Below are 20,946 nucleotides of genomic sequence, written 5' to 3'. Positions count from 1 at the left end.
TAAAAAAATGGCGCAGATAATAAATCCCAAATGAGAAGTAAACACACCATACCTATTTTATAAAACAGAGAGTGGCTCTATCTTCTTTCTTCTGGAAAGTTATAGTATTGTAAAACAAAACAAAAGAAAATTATGAAAGCATGAATATGCAGTTGTGTATTTTGAACAGCAGTAGCTGTTCCTTGTAAATCCTGTCATTTTTATACTCATTGTTGATTGGCTAAAGGATATCCTGAGTTACTGATAACTAAATGAATACTAAAAATATGGTGAGGTCAACTCTAAATTTTTTAAATTTGTTTTACTGCTTGTGAGGCCACATATTCTCTGCTTAGACTCATTTGGCTGAATATGATAACTGGAGAGACCTTAGCTCTTGAGTATAGCATATTTGAATTTGAATCCCAGCATTATCATTTACAGTCTATGAAAATTTGAAAACATTTAACCCCATCAGACTTGTTTCCTTATCTTTGATATTGGGATGAAAATGTCATCAACATAATAAGGCTATTGCAAATAATAAACAATGCATGGGTGGTAATCAGAAAAAATCCCCTCCCCCAACAATGTCCATGACCTGTGGATGAGTAGCTGTTCCTTGTAAATCCTGTCATTTTTATACTCATTGTTGATTGGCTAAAGGATATCCTGAGTTACTGATAACTAAATGAATACTAAAAATATGGTGAGGTCAACTCTAAATTTTTTAAATTTGTTTTACTGCTTGTGAGGCCACATATTCTCTGCTTAGACTCATTTGGCTGAATATGATAACTGGAGAGACCTTAGCTCTTGAGTATAGCATATTTGAATTTGAATCCCAGCATTATCATTTACAGTCTATGAAAATTTGAAAACATTTAACCCCATCAGACCTGTTTCCTTATCTTTGATATTGGGATGAAAATGTCATCAACATAATAAGGCTATTGCAAATAATAAACAATGCATGGGTGGTAGTCAGAAAAAATCCCCTCCCCCAACAATGTCCATGACCTGTGGATATATCACCTTCCCTGGCAAAATGGACTTTGCAGATGTGATTAGGATTTTGAGAAGGGAAAATTGCCCTGAATTATCTGGGTTGTCTCAATGTAATCACAAGGGTCCTTATATAAGGAAAGCAGAAAAGTCAGAGACTGAGGAGATGTGAGGACAGAAGCAGAGGCTGGAGTGATGAGCTCTGAAGATGGAAGAAAGGGCCCATGAGCCAAGGAATGTGGCAGCCTCTAGAAGCTGAAAAAGGCAAGGCCATAGATTCTCTCCTAGAGTGCCTAGAAGGAACACAGCCCTGCCAACGCCTTGATTTAAGGACATCTGACCTCCAAAACTGTAAGAGAATAAATTAGTGTTCTTTTAAGACACTAAATGTGTGGTAACTTGTTACAGCAGCAATAAGGAACTAATACAGAATGTAAGGTGCTTAGCACAGTGCCCTGTCATACAGGATTCCAACATAACACTAGCTGAAGTCATTATGCATCTGTAGAGCTAGAAAAGAGTAGCTTAAACCCACAGCCTATTCTTTGTGGAAGTCCAACACCTCCCTCAGGATTGCTAAGGCTTTCCAAAGGGCTTATGTGATTTGGCCATCTCTAGTTTGAAAGGTCTGCTTTCACTGAATTGGTTCAATTTATAGAACACTATTCCATGAATGTTGTCAAGATATGGAATTCAGCCTCTTTGGATTATTCCATACATAAAAATAAAACATTTAAATGGAGTTAATTGTTTGTGTGTGAGCGTGTGTGTTTGTATGTATGTGTGAATGCAGTGTATGGCCGGCTTGGTTTAGGTAAATAGAAAAAAATGTATTATCATAGCAAGGCAAAAATTTTTAAATTGGATATCAAATATTACCGTTTTTAAAAATTTTTTTTGCTACTCTACTACTTTGCTTCTCCACACCTAAATTCCTTTTAAATCTACACAATAATTTATCTTCTTTTGTTTTCTTATCTTTCATATTTCATATCCTCAGGATTTCATCTTCAAATACCAAGATATTTTCCTAAGCGAACTAGACTTTCATATTTCATATCCTCAGGATTTCATCTTCAAATACCAAGATATTTTCCTAAGCGAACTAGACTACTACCTGATAAAATTTGGTGCCAACTATAAAGATAATATATATTCTTTTCTCCCTGTTGTAATGAGCAATCAATCAGTATTAGCTGTAATAAGAAAATCTACCTACTCATTAGTCATGACTTAGGCTAGCCCATCCATCTTTTCTCATCAGTTTCTTTGGGTGATATATCTAACATGCACTTCTACGTGCAGCCTAGAGGCCAAACAAGCCATAGGCCATTCTTCAAACACACTTCACTAAATGATATGGGTAACAATTTTATATGACTACGTGCTACTCGCTATCAAACTCACCAACCTTAGAGATGTAAAATAGGGCTCAGAATTTTCAGGCTTCCCCGCCCCCCTTCCTTATCACATGCCTTTCATACAGATTCTATTAGGTTGTGCAGCTATGTTATACAGATATCAGGTTTAAAACTTGCGATCTCTTTCCTATAAAATTGAAGGTTATAGGAAAATATCAAACATATATATACATAATTTGTTCATATATTTAAGTTTACATTTCTATTCACAAATGTGCCCCCTCCGTGTGTATATACATGTACACATGTCTATTTGTGTATGTGTACTTAAGTTTTAAACTACATATAAGCCAGGACTTCCCAGATTGTGTTTTGTCAGCAATGAAAATCATGCTGACCTTAGACATTAAACATATGCATGATTTGTGATTATAATGACTCAAGGTCAATGGCCATTCAGCATAAACCTTGATAAATGAATACTACAGCAACATGATTTCTTTTCATTCCAAAGTATCATGGGACCATAGTTTTTAACTAACAGACCATTATAGTGTTCTGACCTAACCTTCCAAATGTCAATAAATTAGATTACAATGTAAGCCATTCTAAATATCTTTGAAAAAAAGACAGATGATTGTTATGCTGTCATGAATTTACCTCTGGGAAACCTATCTTCAAAAGAATAGTCAGTTAATGCTTTTGCCTTTAGCTGGTTCTACCCTATTGTACTTTCGTTTGCTATTGACCAATAATAATATTTTCACACTCAGAACGAATACCTTGAGTGTGAAAAAGTTAAAATCAATACAATGTTGAAGCCCTCACCCATCCGGCTTTGTGATCTTTGGCACCTTTGATCCCATAGTAGATTTATACTATCAGCCTGTTTCAGCCACAGTGCGAGTACATTTCCATGCAGTTATGTTATTTAATTGTAGAGGTGACTAGCCAGTGCTGAGTGATATATTAGGCAAAGAGAACAAATGGAAACACAAGGAGCAATCGTTCTTGGGGATGTTCGTTATTGCTTCTCACCCAGAAGACAGACGAGCTGAACAGAGCTCTGACCAAGGACATCTGTCTTTTTGTTGACGATCTGGGGAGTTCTTGCTAGGCAATTTTGTTCTCACAAAGAGCTTATTCATTTAGCTCACATAACCATGAGCATTACAAAAATCTCCAAATGCCAAACCCTTAAATCAGTAGAGTCCAACACTCTGTTACATAGTTTTCTACAGGCTAAAACAGATTTGTGAATACCTGGTTGTGTGGGGTTCCCTGTCTGAGTTTCACCCATCACGGCCTTCTCAGAGACCTGGTGGGTCTCTGTTGCTGATATTTGTAATTGTGTGGCTTCCCTCCAACACTAAGTAATTTTTGGAGAGGTGGCACCTAATCCAAGTTGGGCCAATGAAATCTTCTTGGGAGTTAGAAATTTAGAACAGACAGACCCCAAGATGGAAGTTGTTTCACTCATGTCAGTGCTCTCCAGAGAAAATTGGGCGACTCTCACGTCTCAAGTCCCTAGAGCTGTTGATTCCTTCCCTTGAGGTCTTGTAGTAATTACTCAGCTCTCGTTGATATCATAATGGGATTTGGGAACAGAAGTAAACTGGCCCAGGCGATCATAGTAGAAAAACTTTGGCCATGGTCAAGCCTTGGCGTGATGTATAGTTTCCCAAGGTAACATCAATTATATGTCTAAATCTATTAATTGCTGAATGGATTGACCATAACAAATAGCATCAGTAAATTCAGTTATGCTTTCCAAAAGTTGGGGTTTTTTATTACTCACAGTTGTAGTACCCATATACATGAGACATTAGTTATTCCTTTTATAGACAATGCTTCTTTGGCTTTGAAAAACACTTTATAAAAACTCCATAACCTCAGAACTCGTGAATAAGTGGTTCAGTATAAGATTTCAATGCATGCCCTGATTTTGATATGAAGTAGTTAACTATCCAGATGATGTGAGTCTTAAAATGAGGTAAATTAAGTGAAATATGCAGACCAGTGGGTCTCAAATGATGTTCTCAAGTATTTCTAAAGCTCTTCAATGGTTCTGCAAATATTTGATTCTAGTTGCATTTTTAAATATTATAATAATTTTAAACTATAATAAGAATCATGTACACTTTAATGTGTCCTATGCCACATTTTAATTCATTCAAGACCATCATAATATTAATTTGTGATGCCAGGTTAACTTGTGCAGAGCATGGAGCACCAAATAGAGTTTCCCTGTAATTCATCATTAGGCACCTCTAGAGACCAGCCATCTATGAATGTTCCTGAACTATTTGCAAAGATGTCAATGATTATAGAGATGGTTTCTTGTCACAAGGGCTGGTGTTGTTGTTGGTCCCAATGAAGAGTATTCCATGCTTCATCATGTAAGATTTTAGAAGCAAATACCTCACTGTTTATTAGTATTTTCTCAATATGATACAAATAAAATACAACACAAAAATAAATTGGTGCTGAGGGAGATTTAAGACCGTAGTCCTCATTTTGATCCCTGCTTTCAAATATGTGTCCATTAAAATAGATATTAATGTTGGAACATTATAAGGTGATTTTATATTAACAAAACATGGCTTTTGCATATTTCATTTGTACTTTATATATTGAAGTTTGCTGTGGTTTCAATGTCCCCCCCAAGCTCATGTTGGAACCTAACCCCTAATATAGTGGTGGAATTCTGGATTGATGGTTTAATGGATTGTTATGGGTGTGGTTCTGATGGCTTTATAAGGAGAGCAAGTTAGAAAGTTAGCTCTCTTGCTCTTGCAATCCTCTCCATGTGATACCCAGCACCACCAGAGTAAACTGTAGAGAGTCATCACCAAGAAAAAGACCTCCAAAACCATAAGAAATGAATTTCATTTCTTTCTATATTACCCACTTTCAGGTACTCTGTTATGAGCAACAGAAAACAAACTTATACAAGGTTCTCTATAATGTTTCACCCAAAACCATAAGAAATGAATTTCATTTCTTTCTATATTACCCACTTTCAGGTACTCTGTTACGAGCAACAGAAAACAAACTTATACAAGGTTCTCTATAATGTTTCATTTTATTAGTTTTTACAAAGGGGACATGTTTGAAAACCACCATTACAGCAGGTTTTCTTAATCTTGGCACTACTAACATTTAGAACAGATCATTCTTGGGCAGGGCGGAGGGGAACCTGTCCTGTGCATTGTAGGGTATTTAGCAGCATCACTGGCTTCCACCCACTAGATGCCAGAATCAAACCTCCAGCCCCAGCATGACAATCAAAAATGTCTTCAGATATTGCCAAACGTCCCCTGTAAAGCAAAATCATCTCTGTGAGAAACATTAGCTAAGTCATAGGATTATAGGGCTGGCCACACTTCAGTAATTCCCGGAGAATGTTCACATTTCACTTTTTTTATTCATAAGAAGCTCTTAAAGAATATAATAGACAGATACATTTTAAAATATTTATTGTGTTTTTTATTTAGGATGTTTGAAACACTACACAGGCTATAAAAATAATGTTGCATAACTATATTTTCAGACAAAATATATTTATGATAATTGTTAAGTAAATAATCAGCCAATATGACCATGGGAGCAGGAAAGACTCTAGTTAAATCCTTTTATGTGCTAAATTCTGGAACACAAATAGTCTTCAAATTTTTGTAAAACACTTTGAAAAAAATTTTAATTAAATTTTAAAACTCCTTTTGCTCTTGCCTAATGCCCAGATAAATCTGATTAAATTGACCGATGTTCTGTCTAGGAAAGGCTTCAAAGGGAACGACCAAATGTTCATGCCTGCGAACTTTCATCTTTCATAAGGAAGGCCAAAGAAAAAATTGGAAAGGAGTAGGATTTTTCCTGATAGTACTTTAAGAAAGTGCCCGTACTTCTATTATGTTAACACAAATGACCTAATTAATAACTTAACTCCCCTTGGCAGCCTCAAAAAATGCTCTTATGTATATTTAGAACATCTTCATATATGAGAGTACCTCAAAAAGTTCATGGAAAAATTAGTATTATCTTTTAATTTCGTTTTCCACAAACTTTTTGAAGTACCTTCATATATACAGTATATATATTATATATGTATTATACATGTGGGTATATGTAAGCATATACTCTGTATATTCTATATGTATAAAACATATACAGTATACTGTAGTATAGCATATACTCCACATATACATACATATATATATCTACACATATGTACATAGAATATACACTGTACTACATTATATTCAGAACATCTTCATTTGAAAAAGTAAAAGATAGGAAACAACATAAATGCTCACCAAAGGATGATTTGAAAAATAAATTATAGTATTTCCATACAACTGAACACATTTTAGTAAAAAAATTTAAGACAATATTTGTTTATTGATATAGAACCAAATTAGAGATACATTGTTAAAATAAGCAAGGTGCATAACAACGTGTGTGGTAGGCTACTATCTAAGAGGTTTTCCCCCTGAGAAGACATAGTTGTGCTTCTATTGGCATAGTGTATTTCTAGAAAATTTCAAATGTTGTAGCTTCTGGGGATTAAGGTAGAAAGGAAACTTATTATTTAATTTGAATCTTTTGAATTCTTTAAATTATGGTTACACTCTTTGGGGGAGGACCATTTAATTTTTTTAAAAGTACTTTGTCAATTTTAAAGTGATAGCAATAGTTTGTAAGAGTGAACTAGCCAGATGAATTTCAGTTATTCTCAGACTCAACAGCCCAGGAAACCATCTCAAGCAAGAGAAAATGGAGAGAGAATGCAAGTCCTGATAGGCTTTCTAGAGTCAGGGTCCTAGGGTTTGCATAAACACATAAGCTCAACTGGAGCTGGTAAATATGGTGCCCACTCCAGTCTTAGGGCAGTGTTTCTTCCCTGGTGTCTTAGTCTGTTTTCTGTTGCTTAACACCATGAACTGGGTAATTTATAAAGAACAGAAGTTTGTTCAGCTTCTGGAGGTTATGGAGGCTGGGAAGTCCAAGAGTATGGTGGCAGCATCTAGCGATGGATTTTTGCATCGTGTTCATCAGGAATATTGGCTTGTGGTTTTCCTTTCTTGTCTTTGTCTAGCTTGAAAAGCAGGGTGGTGCTGGCCTCATAAAATGAGTTTAGGAGTGTTCCCTTTTCTATTTTTTGGAAGAGTTTAAAAGGGCTGATACCAGTTCTTGAACACTTGGTAGAATTCACTCATGAAGCCACCTGGTCCTATGCTTTTCTTTTTGATTACTGATTCAATCTACTTGTTTGTTATTGGTCTGTTCAGGCTTTCTATCCTTCTTTACCATCTTGGTAGGTTTTATGTTTCTAAGAGTTTATCCATGTCCATTTATCCACCTAGGTTATGCAATTTATTGGCATGTATGTTCATAATAGTACCTACAATCTCACAACATTTTGATATCTTGTTTCTGCCAACTGGGAAGTCTGGAAATGAAATATCACCAGTGTTATGATGTTGTTGTTTTTTCTCTCTTTCACCCTTGCAGGATCACAACCACAGCTGCATGTATGATGGATCTTCGAAGATATCCTCTGGATGAGCAAAACTGTACCCTGGAGATTGAAAGTTGTGAGTTACTTAAACAGGGGAATGAGTAAGAGGGATGCTTGCTTGACCCAGTTAAATTCAACCTTTCTCTGAGTTAATTGGTATGAGGATATTTTTAATACCTCATGAATTTTACAGTCCCCTGCCAACTTTTCAAGGGTTTCACAATCTAGTGACATTTTTCCCTTATATTGGTGGTTCAATGGTCATTTCAAAGAAGTTATCTTTTTGAACAGTTAGGGAAAATCCACTAATTTTAGCTTGGCCATTTATAAATTCATGGTTTTGCCTTTTCAGAGTGGAGTTTCTCCCAAAGAATTTCAATATCCAAGCTGTATTAATAAGAGAGGGAAAGCATTTTAATACAAAAAGACTTTGTGAGATTTTTTTCAGGTGGGGGGGTTTCTATCATTTGTCAACCTAAAGGATTGTAAATTGTTGTCTTTTAGGAAAACTCTGTGGTAGGGTCTTGTGTGAATGTTGTGTATTTCCCTATAGAAAAAAAATGATAAATGGCATTCATGGGGCTCATACTTTGAGCCAAAGACAATATTTTTCAGGTGTAATGATTGATTTTGGTTTGTCCTCTTTGGCTGATTGTTTTATTGATTGTTTTCTTAGCAAGTTGAATATTTTAGTCACTAAGACTTAATCTGATTGACTGTTTTTGTGTCACTGTTTCTCAGCCATCAACCTGCAGTCATTTGAGCCCATTAATTGTGAGTAACAGAGCTAGGTCATTTCTTGGTTTTCAGAGATGCGGAAAAGTGCAAAAGCTAATTCAGACCATTGCTATGTCACTTAATGTAATGTGAGAAATCAACAGATATTTATTTAGATCATCTAAAATGCTTTCTATATCTAAACATCAAGAAGGTAAAGAAAAATGTGGAAAATTCCAGGTGATCCTATATTATTGAAGAATAGATGTTTCTCTAATGTCTGATTACTAAGCAATTACATTAATTCTCTAATTCCATTGTATATAGACAAAGATATAGCTATATAGATTTAGACATAGACATTGATCTACTACCATTAGAACATGCAATGAACAAGAAAATTTATGAACTATTATTTAATATTCTAATTTTAAAGCTCATTATATAAAAAAGTTGATAAATATTGAAACGTGTTAATATGTGAAAGTATTGATGATGACTTTGGATTTAAATGCCAAAGATGACTAAATTCAAAAACCACAGGAATGAATTACAAACCCAATCATTTATTAATGGTTAATAATGTTTTATAAATAATGCAGAACCTTAGTTCAGCAAGTGAACCATTACTTTTGAACTGTTATAGAAAGAGAAGGATAACTCATGGATTGTTCATACATATAAGTTGCTTTTTACTCTTGATCTCTCTTCTATTGACTTTGTAATTTTATTCCTTAGCTTCTGCTTGAAAGCTTTAGGATATGACAACCTCTTGAAATTCCAAGATCTAATGGCTTACATCATTCACTTAAAGTAACAATAAATTTTGACAAGTATTTGAACTGATTCTGGTTGTAAATTTCAAGTGCTGAAATAATTCAGCATCTTTTCCCAAAATGCATATTTGGTTTTATAATGCATACTGAGTTTTCCTACTATTAGAGGTTGACATTTTTCTCTAAATTGGCAAGCTTCTTTATTCATATTAGAAAACAGATGACTTTTGGATCCATTTATCATATTGTAAAATGATCAAAAAAGAAACTAAAAATGAAACAGAAACTAAATGTAACTTTTGTAGACCAGACATGAGGGAAGATCAAACAGCAGATAGTCCAAAGTAATCATAAAATATGGTATGAGACAGCAGGTGGTAACCCAGGCATATGCAACCATTGAGGCAATTCAATAAGATGCAACCAGTTATCTGAACAGATGGATGGGCATAGTAACTGGGAATCTAAAGCCAACTAATATCTGAGAATGCAGGCAGACAGTAACCATCACTAAAGTGATCCAGCTGCAGGTCCCAGAACTCCAGTCCCTAAAGATACTTACCTAAAACAATGCAGAAACTCATGTCTGCAATAGTTTGTGTAATGAGAAGTCTTTTAATGCAGGAACTTGGGAGAAAGGGAAAAAAGGTGGAACTGCCTTCTATTTGCCAAACTAAAGCTAGGTACTGTATAATTAAAGATACTTACCTAAAACAATGCAGAAACTCATGTCTGCAATAGTTTGTGTAATGAGAAGCCTTTTAATGCAGGAACTTGGGAGAAAGGGAAAAAAGGTGGAACTGCCTTCTATTTGCCAAACTAAAGCTAGGTACTGTATAACACCTCTATGACATAAGTATTTATGACAACATTTGAGAGATGATGTATCTGAGACTCAGAGAAGTAAAATAACTTACCCAGGACCACAGGGCAAGGATAATTGTGGGGTGGGGATTCAAATCCAATGTTCTGCTCTTCATCATAGAATTCTGCAATCAACAGGTGAGTGAGGAAGCAGAGCATCAATGCTTGAAAGTGTGGCACCAACTGGAACCACTCTCAGCTAGGTTGGGAATGCTGAATCAACCAGACTGGTCTGTATATCCTAAAATTATTATTTACAGAGATCAGAATAGATCCCAGAAACTGAAGCAGAACTTAGCTTTTAGATTAAGGATCAAATGATTGAAGCTGCAGAGAGAAGGGAGCCTATGGATGCAAGAAGCCAAGCAGGTCCTAAATCCATTGATGTTATCCTTTAAAAAAAGCCTTAGATGGGCCGGCTCGGTGGCGCACTGGAGAGTGCGCCGCTTCGGAGCGCGGTGGCGCTCCCACCGAGGGTTCGGATCCCATGTGGAGACCGGTTCCTGCTCACTGGCTGAGCGCGGTGCAGGCTCAACACCGAGGGTTGCGATCCCGTTACTGGTCAGTAAAAAAGACAAAAAGGAAAAAAAAAAGCCTTAGATGACAACATTGCTTAGCTTTGACATTTTACTTAAAGTGTATCTCTTCTTAATATATAAACCAATGTAAAGAGATCTTAAATCTTAAGAGTAATAATTTCAAGTGGTAAAGTAACATATGCCAGTAATACAGAGTTTGAATGAGCTTTGCTTGTTTCTACAGAAGTTCATAATCGATATGTTGCTGAGTATTAATAAATCCTGAGTATGTTCTTCATTTATTTTTTTTAACTCTTCATAAAGAAACATATGTTATTTTCTGAAACAGCTCTCCTTGAATTGACAATATGTCAAGACTATAACTGAGCTTTAATGTGATTACAAATGAGAGGCTCTAAGTGTCAGCTGGGAAATAAGAATGATAAAGTAGACATTCCACCAAGTAAGATTGAACAAATCATATCTTTGTGACCAACAGAGTGGAAAGTTGGGCTACCGTACAAAATTTACTAATTTGTATGCTCTTCCATCACAATCCCAAGGCTGGGAAAATGTTTTCCTTTGAGACAAATTAAAGATGTTTTGCTTATCTTTAATGTCATCTAATCAAGTACAATTGGAAAAGCCATAAAGACTTTTTAAATTGAAAATTTACTTGAACTTGGAGCAGATTAATAGCTTCATAGCCCTGGGATGCTATAAAATGAGTTAATGGAACATAGAAAAATCAATCGAGGAATTTAGTATATAGATGATTTGGAATTTGAAATCGATAATGATATCATGTGAAGGTTTGATAGCCACAAGCCACATGGAGATATGGATAAGAGCTTGTGATAACAATCACAGAGGAGTCAGATGCCTTGTCCCATGCTCCGCAGTGCAAATTAAGGACCCTAAAATCTGGACCCTAATCTCACCCTCTCACTTTCAGCAGATGATGTTACCTCTCACTACACCCAAAAAAGAAGAAGCCATTTCAGGCCTGAAATCTCCCTCTATTCTCCACCATCTTCTAAATCTTTGGTATATAGACACAATGGAATACTATTCAGCTATAAAAAGAAGTGATATCCTACCATTTGCAGCAACATGAATGGAACTGGAAACCATCATGTGAAATTAAGTCAGTCAGGAACAGAAAGAAAAATACCACATAATCTTACTCACATGCAGAATCTAAAAAATAAATAAATAAATAAAAAGTGGTTCTCATAGAAATAGAGTAGAATAATGGTTACCAGAGGCCAGGAGGGGAGGGGGGTGTGGGGGGAGAGAAAAGGGGTGGGCTAACAATACAAAACTACACTGCCTACCCTAAGTGAATCATTGTGCAAGATATGCATGTATTGAAACAACACACTGTACCTTACAAATATGTACAAGTGAATGTTAAAATATTTTTAAAAATAAAAATCAAATCAAAGAAACTTCATTATTCACCATTCTGAGTTAGCCTCCATATTTCAGAGGAAAAGGTGCTCCTGTTCCTTTCTTAGGCTGACTATGTCTCCTATGTCAGGATTCCATCTCTTTCTTCCTCCTGTGGGAATTGACGATTTCAAGTCCACACACCCCTCAGTTATGATCTCTCAGGTCCTCGGTGTCACCCTTTTTAACAATCTCTTTATTCACAGCCTGTAAACAAGCTGAAAATTCCTCTCATTATAAAACACCTTCACCCTACCTTCACATCCCCCTCAAGCTTTTTTCAAATCCCTCTGCTTTATTTTCTTTTCAAACTGCCTGAAAAAATGGTCTATATTTGTTGTCTTTGCCTCAACTTCCTCTTAACCCACTGCAATCTGACACCTGCCCACCCACCACCAACCTCCGCTAAAACTGTTCTTAGAGATGACCCAGAGGACCTCTACATTCCATCTTTATTCCAGTTATTACCAAATTTCTATATCCAGCTCAGATCTTTCTGAATCCCAGATTGATGTAGAAAGCGATTTTCTTAGGATATCTATTTTGATATTTCAAAGGCATCATAAACTTACTTTGCTCAAAACTTAACTCTCAATTTTTCCCTTCCCATTGAATTTCTTTTCCAGTCTCCTTAATCTCACTGTCCAACCAGAATCCTATGGTTCATTGTTGACATCTCTTTCTCTCACACACTCTTTCCATTCCGTATTGTCAAGTACCATTGTTCTTCCTGCAAATTATTTATCAAGCCCTTCCATTTCTCTCCAACCTCACTGCCACTATTCTTCTCCAAACTCTCATTACTTCTTACGTGGACCACTGTAGCAGTCTCTTTATTGGTCTTCCTGCTTTCACTCTTGACTTCCTTCAATCCAATCTCTACCCAGCAACCAGAGTGATCTTTGCAAGATGTAAATTGAATCATAGTACTTCCCTGCTTTAAAGTATTCAGTCTTCCTATTACACCAGGAAAACTGACCACACTTCTTAATTTGATCTTTGAGTTCTTATGTGACCTGCCCCCTCAATATCTCTAATCTCATCTGTCTGTAGTCATGCTTCCTGCACTTAACTCCTACACCTCAGAATTACTTTTTTCTTGTAGACCAAGCTTTCTCTTACCTCATGATCTTCACCATCTTGCTCTTTGTGGATGAAATGCTTTTCCCCACCCCAATTCTTCTGGTTTTCCTCCTCTTATCCTTTATTTCTCACTTCACATGCCTCCTCCAATATCACCATCTTGCTCTTTGTGGATGAAATGCTTTTCCCCACCCCAATTCTTCTGGTTTTCCTCTTCTTATCCTTTATTTCTCACTTCACATGCCTCCTCCAATGAGAGGCTTTCCTGAGAATCCAATCTAAATTAGGAACCCCGATTTATTCTCTTTCAAAATGCTCTGTTAGTTTCCCATTGCTGTGGTCTGAATGATGGTGTCCCCCAAATTCATATGTTGAAAACTAATCACCAGTGTGATGGTATTAGGTGGGGCCTTTGGGAGGTGATTGGGCCATAAGAGCAGAGCTCTCATAAGTGGAATTAGTGCCCTTATTTAAAAAAGGCCCCAGAAAGCTGCCTTACCTCTTCCTCCATATAGGGACACAGCAAGAAGGTGCCATCTGTGAACCAGAAAGCGGACCCTCATCAGACACCAGAATCTGCTGGTACCTTGATCTTGGACTTCCGTGCCTACAGAACTATGAGAAATAAATTTCTGTTGTTCTTAAGCTACCTAGTTTATGACATTTTGTTATAGCAGCCCAAACAGACTAAGACACCTATATAGCAGTTACTAATATTTGTTTATTTCCATGTATATGGTTTCTTCCCCCTGTGGATTATAAACTTCCCATGAGGGAAGGGATCATTGCTTTGTTCACTACTCAGTAATTATAACCTAACCTAATACATGACAATACATATTTGTGTAGTAAATTTATGCTAAACTTCTTGGCTTTTCAAATCTTTTAAATTTTGGAAGTTAAGTCTAATTTTAACTTTTTTAGATAAAATTTAAAGCAGAGATTTTTATGTGCAATAAAATATTCTCTCATTTATATAATTTTATATTCATGCTTTAAGACCATCTTAAAAATTTAAGGTTTTAAATGTGCCAGCTAAGAGCCAGATAAGGAAAACCTAACATTTTAATTACATTAGGAATTTTGATAGGCTGATAAATGAAATGAAACTATGATTTTTTTTTTTTTTTGCTTCACCATGAGTCATTACTGTCTATGTCCCTCCTACCTGAACTACAACCAAATTATCAAAGGTAATATTTAGTGATATCTTGTTACTTTTATAGTGATTTCTTACTAAAAAAAATGGTTTAGCAAGTTTTAACTTAGGCATTGTCTTAATGTATTCAACTTATCAAAGGTAATATTTAGTGATATCTTGTTACTTTTATAGTGATTTCTTACTAAAAAAAAATGGTTTAGCAAGTTTTAACTTAGGCATTGTCTTAATGTATTCAACTTAATAAACCATCCACTCAATTTTTCTGTTAGTCTCAGAATATTGTCATTGTGTTCATTTAAATGCCATCCTTGTAACAACATGAATATGAATGTCATGCAATAGTCATATTTATTTCCAAAACATAATTATTTTCTTGCCCACAAAAATAGTATGTGATAAGAAAAAATGTGTTGCCTAACAAATTCCCCGAGAAAGTGTGAAGTTTACAGAATTGAAATGCTAAGTTTAATTTATGTAATGTACCACATTAACACCTGGAAATAAAATCAAAATAAGTATAGTGTCCAGACATGAGACATGAATAGTTCTACAGAAGTCTGCCCTTGTACAGCCACGTCTGGATAATTGTGTCTAGTTCCTAATACCATATTAAGATCATTTTATCCAGAAAGAGGAGACCAAGATATCCAGGAAGAAAAGTTTAGGGAGGCATAACAGCCATTTCTGAATATTTTAAATGATATTGTGTAACAGATAAACCTATGGTCAGTGTTGTCCAGCATATTACTCAGGGTTCTTCAGAGAAATAGAGCCAATAGGATGCAGAGAGAGAGAGAGAGAGAGAGAGAGAGAGAGAGAAATTGAGAGATTTATTATAAGAAATTGAGAATCGGCTCATGCAGGTGTGGAGGCTTACAAGTCCTAAGATCTGCAGGACAAGTTGGCAAGCTGGAGAGCCAGGGGTGTAGCTCCAGTCCCACTCCAACGGTCTGAGAACCAGGAAAACTGATGGTGTAGTTCCAGTTCGTAGGTCAACAGACTAGAGACCACGGAAGTTTTGGTGTTTCAATTCTAGTACAAAGACAGGAAAAAGCTGATGTCTCAATTTGAACGTAGTCAAGCAGGAGGAGTGCTCTCTTACTCAGGGGAGGGTCAGCCTTTTTGTTCTATTCAGGCCTTCAACGGATTGGATGGGGCCCACCCGCCTTTGGGAGGACAGTCTGCTTTATGAAGTCTTCCAGTTTTAATGTTATCGTCTCCATTAACAGAGTCATCCCAGCCACATTGTCAAGGAAATTAGCAGCATTGGATATCTCCTTAGATAAATTTGATTTTGCCATATGCAGTAGAGTATTTAATGAAAATGAATATTTCACATTTATGTTCATAGAAATGTTAATGAATTTTAGTGCCTGTAGCTTTTTTGATGAGCAGAGGGCTGGGTGTAGGGAGGAAGGAAATATTTTCCGAATTAATTTATTCCTTTTTTCCAGCCTGCTTCTTTGAAACTGTGAAAAAGCACTCTCTCTGAAAAGTCTCTGATCTTTTAAAGTTATAAAATAAAAGCCAGTGAGGGAATAGAGTTCTTTTTATGAAAATTAGTTTTGCAGTCAACTTTACTATAAACTTAGCTTCATAGCTGTTCACTTCTACCCTATAGAAAGTTTACTTTCTACACATGGGCAAGTGGCTGTGTAGATTGATGAGGATATCTCTGATTTACAGATTTAGAATTTTGGAATTTTCTTCTCTTCTTGATGTTCTGATAGATGACATTTTGATACTAGCTCCCAAAGAGAAAATGTAAAATAAAACTCATTGTTTTATCTAAAGGTTTTAGGGATTAACCAAACACTGAAGGACACATTTCATAATGGAATTTGATCTTCCAGAACTGGACACTGGGCTTTGGTTCACTTGAAATCCAAACCTGATAACAATGATAACTGGTATTTATTGAGTACATGTTATGGGCCAGGTACTTTACAAAGATTTCCCGTTGAATCCTCACCACAAGGAGGAAATCAAAGCATTGACATAGTAACTTGCCTCAAGTTACAGAATTGTAGGGTTCAAATGAAATTTGAACTTGGGCAATCTGACTTACCTGAGTCTAAGATTTAGCCCTCATATTGTAGCCTCTTGAGGAAACTGCTTCTTCATAAAAAACCTTTGCTCTATCTTCCCCACTGTGTGTGAGTCAGGTGGTTTTTAGGCGTGCTCTATCTGGATGGGAAGCAGACACCTGAGAACAAAGCAGATTTTAATCATTCCTTCTCCTATTTACTGAATCTGTCCCAATTCAATTCTTTTTTTATCATTATTATTTATTTTTTATTTATTTATTTATTTATTTTTTGTCTTTTTTTTTGTGACCGGTAAGGGGATCGCAACCCTTGGCTTGGTGTCGCCCGCACCGCGCTCAGCCAGTGAGTGCACTGGCCATCCTTATATAGGATCCGAACCCGCAGCAGGAGCACCGCACTCCCTGCACCGCACTCTCCCGAGTGCGCCACAGGGCCAGCCCCCAATTCAATTCTTAAGTGAGCTTTGATTTTCTGATATTCTTGTACTGACTGTACTTGTTTGTATAAAAAGGTAGATTTCTCTCAAAACTCCCACTACATGACTGCAGTGATTCCAAATCAATTGTATTTCCAGTCATTGGATTATGTGCATCTACAATTTAGACAAAAAATATCACTGAATCAAGCTGCTCTTACCTTAGGAACTGTCAGAGCAGAAGCCTGTCACTCACCTGAGATGCTCCTTCCAGTGCTTGTCAAATATTCACATGCTTACAGAGATCCTATTAAAAATTCAGATTCTGGGCCAGTAAGTCTAGGCTAAGGCCTGATGGTCTGTAGCTTTAACATGTTCCCTAGTGAGGCCGATGCTATTGGTCCATGGACCACACTTTGAGTAGTAAGAATCTGGAGTCAATAAAAGAAAAACCTGTCACACCTGTGCTCTTCAATCTACTTCCCCAGCCTGTTCGCTTCCTACTGCAATTTAAATAATTAGCTAAAAGCCTTTGTCACACTGGTTGCTCAGCACTTGATTCTTGATTTGAAAGAGTTTGAGTTTAAATTAACTCAAGGCAGAAAAGTCATTTTCAGGTGACTGAAACACTGAAATCTGAACACCTCAAATTTTATTAAGTAACATTTGTGGCTTATTTTTTTTTATATGTGGAGGATTCCCGGAAATATAGTATGTCATTAGTACTCTTAAGCCCACATTAAAAATAATATTTGGAAGAATATTTTCTATGTAGAAGAGACTTATTTCAATACAGCAAAAAATAATATAAAACAGTCTATTTGATTTTTTTTGACTCTGTCCACACACTAGAGGTTTTTAGTGGAAGAAGCACATAGTCACACCTCAGTTATATAGAGGCCTGAGATTTACTGTCATTATGAAAAGCAAAAGTTTTCTAGGCTTTATTCTAACCATTCTTGATGTAAATCTTTCTCAATAGATACTTTGAAAATTATTTATTCTTTTTTAATGATTCCGGGTCATAACTGTGAGCATTTCTCATGATGTACTGAAGCTTCATAGGAAGTAAAGGCAGGTGTAAGGGATTTGCGCTGTCATCCTGCTGGTGACCTTAAGACCTCCTTTTTTGTAAGTGTCTTCCTGGGCAGAATGATGAAGGCCCTTTCTGTGTAATTATTATGTCAGCAGAAGAAAAGTCCATCTCTAGTTGATTAGGCATATTTTCACAATGCAGAGGCATAGTTCTCATTTTATGTACCCAGTCTCTTCACCGGGGATCGGTAATAGCTCTATCAGGTAATAGGTTCAGGGTAGCAGCCATGGGCCGGATCCTGAGTGTCCACCACCTCATCACCTTCCCCCACCCTGACTGCAGACATGATGGGCTCTCAGAGGTCACCTGCGGTCACTCAGCATCCTGGGATTGAGCTACACATGTTTTCTACACATACTGCTCTATTCTCACTGTTGTCATTATTTTTTCTCTTCCTCTTTGAATTTGTACATGCTACATATGTCAAAATAGCACTTTGTTCTTTTAGAGAGAAGGTATTTTACATAATCATCACCTAATTATAGATAGGAAGTATTTGCAAGTGTCCACTCCACTGCCCCAAGGAATACAAAATGACATTCCCTCTGTTGTCCTCCTGATTATTTACTTCAAACTTTTTAATAGCACAATGAAAGAATCAAGCCTGACTGCTAAATTTTCACAGTTTCCTGAACAGTATGTACAGTTATAATAAAACTACATTTTCTTCTGAGGTTGCATGAAGATTAAGAAGGAGAAATATCCTTTTGCTACTGTGATACCAGGTCATAATGTTATTCTTCTTAAAGTTTTACTTTGAAGAGAATTGCATGCATAAGAATTTTTTTAAATTCTATCATCTGTTCCATTTGGAAATGAGTAGTACTAATATAATGACAATATTAATAATATGACTAAAAGTGCTAGTATATAAGTAGCAAAGTCTAAAGCAAAAGCATGCTGAGATAGGGTGTCTCAGTTACCATGCTCGCATGCCAGAAAGACCATGAGAAGGACAATCCAAGGGTAGGTCAAGGTCAGCTGACTATTGAATTTATCTGAAAGCATGAATGCAGAAAGTTTAGACATAGCGAAAGTTTAGACATAGAAAGGTCAGCTGACTATTGAATTTATCTGAAAGCATGAATGCAGAAAGTTTAGACATAGCGAAGGTGACACAGGCCACCAGCTTTGAGACTTGTACATCACTCTAACTGAATTCACATGAGAAACATCTTTTTGTGTAAAGTTCTGTTTTAGACATTCAAGTTCTGCTGTTACTAGGAAACTGGTCTTCTTGAATCAAACCTGTGAGAAAATGCCATCAACTGACACAGGTTTGGAGGAAAGCTGGAGGTAGAGCCTAGATCAGTTTTTGACATTTAAATGTATATTGTCCATTAGACATATAAGTGGAGCTATCAAGTTTATAATTGAAAGCCTAGGTCTAGAGTTCAAAGGGACAGTGAAGAACAAGGAGTCACTTAATGCAAGTTAGGCCTGAGCTTATAGATATATTTAAACTCACAAATCTGGATGACATCCCCAGGGTAATTAGTGTAGCTCAAGAAGAGGCTCAAGTTGTAAGCCTTGATCAAACTGATGCTTAGAAATTGGGGAGATGATAGAAAACACAAGCATGGCAATTATTACATGCAAATGCATTATAAATAACTCAATCTCAACAAAGGACTCTCTATTAGCAGGTGCCATTTTTCTTCCCATTTTACCGATGAGGAAACTGAGACACAGTGGCATTACTTTATGTGTCCATGTTAATACCTAGTAAGTGGCAGAGCCAAATCAGCAAAGGGGACTTTGAGGAGTGATAGCGAGGTAGGTAGGAGAAAACCTAGGAGAGAAAGGTATTCGGAAAGTCATGGTAAAAAGTGTTCTGGAAAAAGAGGTGATCATCTGGAGCAGATGAGCCTAACAGAGCAAGTTAGATAAAAACCAGAAACTGACGATTGGATTTAGCACCACAGAGTGCTGGGAGTGAAAGTCTAAATGGAGCAGGTGTAAAAAGGGGAGGGGAGAAGAGAAAGTGAGTGCAGCATATTTAGCAAAATCCTTCAGTAAATTTCACTGTTTAAGAGTAAAGAAAAATTGGGTGATAGCCAGAGAAGAATGTAGAGTCAAGAGAATTCTTTTGTTTGCTTCTTTGTTCCTTTTAAGATGAAAGCAGTAAGAGCATATTTCTATGCTGGTGGAAATAATCCAGTGGAGAGAGGGAAATTGACAAGGTAAGACGGGAAAAACTTGATGACAGAGAGACATCTGAAGGGGCCAGAGGAGATGAGGTCTGGCACATTAGTGGAGGGCCTGTTAGCAGGTAAGAGCTCAGACAGATCATCTATAATAACAAAAGAGAAGGCACAAATGCTGATAAGAGAGTAGATATGATGGTGGGATCCTGTAGAAATTTTCTTCTAATTTATTCTATGTTTTTAATGAGGCAGGAATCAAGATGATGAACTGGGAGTGAGGGTGGGGGAGGAAGTACTGGGGGCCTGAGGAGAGAGAAGATGTGATACAGTCATCTAGGAGAGCAGGAGAGTGACTAGATTGACAAATGAGTTCTCGCAAGTAGCACTGAGTACAGTAAGTGTGAGCACTTAGCATGTTTCTGTCTCCTTCGGTCAGGTTTAGTTGGATGGCTTCAGCTTTGAAGAAAGTAGAATGGTGGAGTAGGACTCACCCAGGGCTGGAGTTTTTTCATGCAAGTGTTAGGAAAAGGATCAAGAAAAATGAGATGAGGGTATTAAAAAAGAGATGGATTAAAATGCACATCTATGAAATTTAAGCTAGTCTAGGAGACTATTACAGTTATGAGGGAGGTTAGAGACAGTCAAAAAGTGGTCAAATTATGGGCCGGCCCAGTGGCGCACTCCTACAGTGCGCCGCTTGGGAAGCGTGGCAGCGCTCCCGCCGAGGGTTCGGATCCCACATACAGACCGGCCGCTCACTGGCTGAGCGAGGTGCAGGGGCAACACCGAGGGTTGCGATCCC

The 20,946-nt window shown here is 36.8% G+C and overlaps 1 protein-coding gene across 1 annotated transcript in view; it reads left to right on the top strand.

Annotated features, from left to right (window-relative positions):
• Positions 1 to 7,862: 7,862 nt before the first annotated feature.
• GABRB1 (gamma-aminobutyric acid (GABA) A receptor, beta 1) overlaps positions 7,863 to 20,946 on the top strand; it is a 97,335-nt gene continuing 84,251 nt past the window's right edge. Inside the window, exon 1 of the mRNA XM_008580175.1 lies at positions 7,863 to 7,942. Within this exon, the coding sequence (XP_008578397.1) occupies positions 7,882 to 7,942 (61 nt within the window). The 5' untranslated portion in view covers positions 7,863 to 7,881. The remainder of the gene's footprint in view (positions 7,943 to 20,946) is intronic.

This window comes from Galeopterus variegatus, unplaced genomic scaffold (assembly GCF_000696425.1).
Source record: "Galeopterus variegatus unplaced genomic scaffold, G_variegatus-3.0.2 Scaffold2041, whole genome shotgun sequence".
NCBI classification, from domain to species: Eukaryota; Metazoa; Chordata; class Mammalia; order Dermoptera; family Cynocephalidae; genus Galeopterus; species Galeopterus variegatus.
Note: the sequence above shows the minus strand (reverse complement) of the source record. Positions and strands in the feature narration are given on the sequence as shown.